At 41.0% G+C, this 3,404-nt stretch overlaps 1 protein-coding gene across 1 annotated transcript; it reads left to right on the forward strand.

Moving 5' to 3' along the window:
- Window positions 1-283: 283 nt before the first annotated feature.
- Window positions 284-2,699, forward strand: LOC125216118 (GATA transcription factor 8-like). The gene is made up of 3 exons (XM_048117743.1): window positions 284-571; window positions 1,064-1,311; window positions 1,804-2,699. Exons 2-3 carry the CDS (start codon window positions 1,093-1,095, stop codon window positions 2,383-2,385), a joined length of 801 nt encoding a protein of 266 aa, XP_047973700.1. The 5' UTR covers window positions 284-571; window positions 1,064-1,092; the 3' UTR covers window positions 2,386-2,699.
- Window positions 2,700-3,404: the final 705 nt, after the last annotated feature.

Here is a 3,404-nt window from a genome sequence, read left to right on the forward strand (position 1 = left end):
AGCATTTTGTCAAATTACATTACTAATAAATAAATTGTGGCATGTGATTGACATAACATGTTCGTAGCTCCACTAGCAAGTCACGTGCTGCATTTACTTTCGCTAAATTCAACTAATTTTAATTTGGTTTACAGTTTACTTAAAAATAAAGCTAATTTTATTGGGCAAATGTTTTTCTAAAGAAAGTTTGCAGACAAAAAATTAGGCGTAGATTAGAGCAGCATTCCCGTGTAAATGTAATCCCGCACATTTACAGCTCCGGTGGCTCTGTGATTACGCGTTAAAGATAGAGCGGTGGGAGTGGTGTGGGACCCGTGTTCGAGCAAGTCTTAAACATGACGACAGTGAAAGGCTGATTGCAATAGACAGCTTGCATTGAAGCAAGAATTTCACCTACCATTTCTTCCCCCATTCACTATTTTTAGCCTCACTTCCTCCCCCTTCATATTCACTCTCACACCCCTTCAAACTAGCAACTCTTACTTCTACTAAAACCCCTTTCTTGGTTTGCTTTGGGACTTGTGCACTCAAACAAGGACACATCTCTCACTTTCTCCTTCATCCCACCAAGGTTTGCCTCTGCATTTTCCTTTTTTGATGTTTTAAATTTCAAGAACCAATTTTTATATGGTAGATGTTCACATTTGAGTTAATTTTGCTTGAAAGGTGTAATCTTGAACCATGCCCATATCCAATTTTGTTTGTGACTGGCTTTCTAGGTTGTTGTTTGCAAGAATTCAAAAAATGCTTCACTCTTTTGGTCCCATCTCTGTATAAGCTTTCAAGAACCAATTTTACATGGTAGATGTTCACATTTGAGTAAATTTTGCTTGAAAGATGTAATCTTGAAACATGCCCATATCCACTTTTGTTTGTGACTGATTATGTTAGGTTTTCTATGTTGTTGTTTGCAAGAATTCGAAAAATGCTTCACCCTCTTGGTCCTAAACTGTCAAGCACAATTACACAAAACCCTTGTGTTCTTCAATGTTTTTTTGTTTTAATCTATGTAGGCATTGTACACCAAATTCTCATATATAACATGTTTCTTGCTATGTTACAGTTGTTGGCGTAGTAGTGTAGAGAGGGGTTATGGAGCCAGAGTTGATAGACGAAATCGACTGTGGAAACTTCTTCGGTCAAATGGAGGATTTGATTGAGTTTCCCCCAGACATTGAGTGTGATGATGCTAATGTAGTTAGCTCCAGTGACTACAAGGATTTCCCCACCTGGGATGAGGCGTTGCAGGGCTGCGACTCCCTCTTCTCCGTCACCTCTGCCTCCGACCTCGCTGCTGAGCTCTCTGTTCCGGTGAGCTTCTTCTACATATGCCTTTTGTGTAGTAAAACCTTCATGGTCCATGATGTTTATTGAACTAAGTGAATATTGATGTTTTACATTTGATAGGATTTTTGTATGTGAGTTTAAGTTCAATTGTATTAGAAAAAATGAAATTTATAGATGAAGTTTAGGTGGTAACTAGTGATTAAGTTACTAGTTTTATGTATGGTCTTGATTATTGCTACACATCCAATGCTTTTTGAAGGGATTCTTGATTATTACACAAAATGATGTTTAATAATTAAGTGAATATTGATGTTTTACATTTCATAGGATAAGTGTTATTGTGTGTGACATAATTTGATTAGAAAAAATGAAGTTTAGGTGGTTTTTAAATGATTAAGTTACTAATTTTATGAATGTTATTGATTATTACATCCAATGCTTTTGAAGAGATTATTATTGATTATCAATTGAATGATATTCTTTGATGATCTGATCCATTAGTATGTGTTGTTGCAGTATGAGGATATAGTGCAATTGGAGTGGCTTTCGACCTTCATGGAGGACTCGTTTTCTGGAAGCAGCAGCAGCACTAGCAGTCCCACCTCGGGGGGAAACGTGATGCCCCTTAGCCCCGTTCATCTTGGCCCCCAACGTGCACGCAGCAAGCGCCCTCGGCCACCAGCTTTCAATCCCAAGCCAGCAATCCAGCTCGTCTCCCCTTCATCCTCGTGCGTGGAGAATCCCCGTGCTGCTTCTTCCCCAGAATCCGATAGCTTTGCTGAGTCGCTTCCTTCGAAAAAGAGCAAGAAAATCAAGATAACGCTTCCTGCAAACCCGACAGCTCAAGACGCCCAGCCAGTTCGGAAATGCTTGCATTGTGAGGTGACAAAAACTCCGCAGTGGAGGGCGGGGCCTATGGGGCCGAAGACGCTGTGCAATGCTTGTGGCGTCCGCCACAAGACTGGGAGGCTGTTCCCTGAGTACCGGCCTGCTGCTAGCCCAACCTTCGTCCCATCTCTGCACTCAAACTCGCACAAGAAGGTCGTTGAGATGAGATGCAGGTCCGAGCCTAGAAACGCACCCGACACTTCCCTCTAGAGCTGGTGCTCAAGCCATTTGTTTGTTCTTTGTAGATTAAGGTAAGGAGGGGATAGGGAGTTATAGAATTCATTATGATTTAGCTAGTCGGGGCGAGGCGGAAGAACAAGAAGAAGGGAGTGTAGGAAGTTTAGCTTTCTCAGCCTTGTTGCAGTTGATATGCTTGTAATGTTGATCTTGAACTGGTAATGAGTTGTGTTTTGGAAATAGTCTTCTTCTCCATGTAAACTTCCAAATCCATCTATCGATTAACGATGTTGGTCCGGTCCAGTTGTCGATCCAAAATCCAGTGCGAACGCCATTTTTCCCTATCATTTTTTTTTTGCCACTTCTTGAACTTCTTTACTAAAATTCAACAAATTGAACTTCTTCCGGGATGTGTGAATTTCCCTTTTGACCCGACCCTGGAGTTTCATGGTTAAAATATGGTGGATGTGGCAAGCCAGAAATGTTGGGATTCGGTGATCCAAAACGCACAATTAAGAGAACTTGAAACAAGAAAGATGATCGACGCGCAAGTTACGTGGTTCGGTGATAGAACACCTACGTCCACGGAGGAAGAAGAATGGTGAATATTGATCTTGCTTTTACAAAGTGTATCTCTCTATGTTGAACTCTCAAACTACTCTCAAGATGAGATTTCCTCAACAACGGATACTCACAAGAATGCTAACTACTTCTCTCTGCAAAGTGTGTATTCAATATATACAATGTGTGTGTGAAGAAGAAAAGAAAAATCTGTTATAACCGCTTTAACGGCTAGTTCCTTCTCAGCTCCTCACTTGCTCACGCACGCACATTTTGCTTGAGTGTTGACATGCACGGCTCTATCAATGCATCAACTCAGCCTAGCTCCACCAAGCTCACTTGATCAGTCCAGCAGCTTGTGATTTGCTTGGACACAGAACCAACAAGAAATCTGACATGGAGAATGCCAAAAAATTCATTAAACGACGTCGTTAACATGTAAAGACTCAAACCCCAAATCCATGCCTAAAATCAGAAATTCGAACTCTCCC

This window comes from Salvia hispanica, chromosome 3 (genome assembly GCF_023119035.1).
Source record: "Salvia hispanica cultivar TCC Black 2014 chromosome 3, UniMelb_Shisp_WGS_1.0, whole genome shotgun sequence".
NCBI lineage: Eukaryota > Viridiplantae > Streptophyta > Magnoliopsida > Lamiales > Lamiaceae > Salvia > Salvia hispanica.

Coding starts and splice junctions, on each gene's coding strand:
- LOC125216118 (XM_048117743.1), top strand. CDS start 1,093: ATGGAGCCAGAGTTGATAGACGAAATCGACTGTGGAAACTTCTTCGGT. Junction 1,312..1,803: donor CTGCTGAGCTCTCTGTTCCG/GTGAGCTTCTTC, acceptor GTGTTGTTGCAG/TATGAGGATATAGTGCAATT.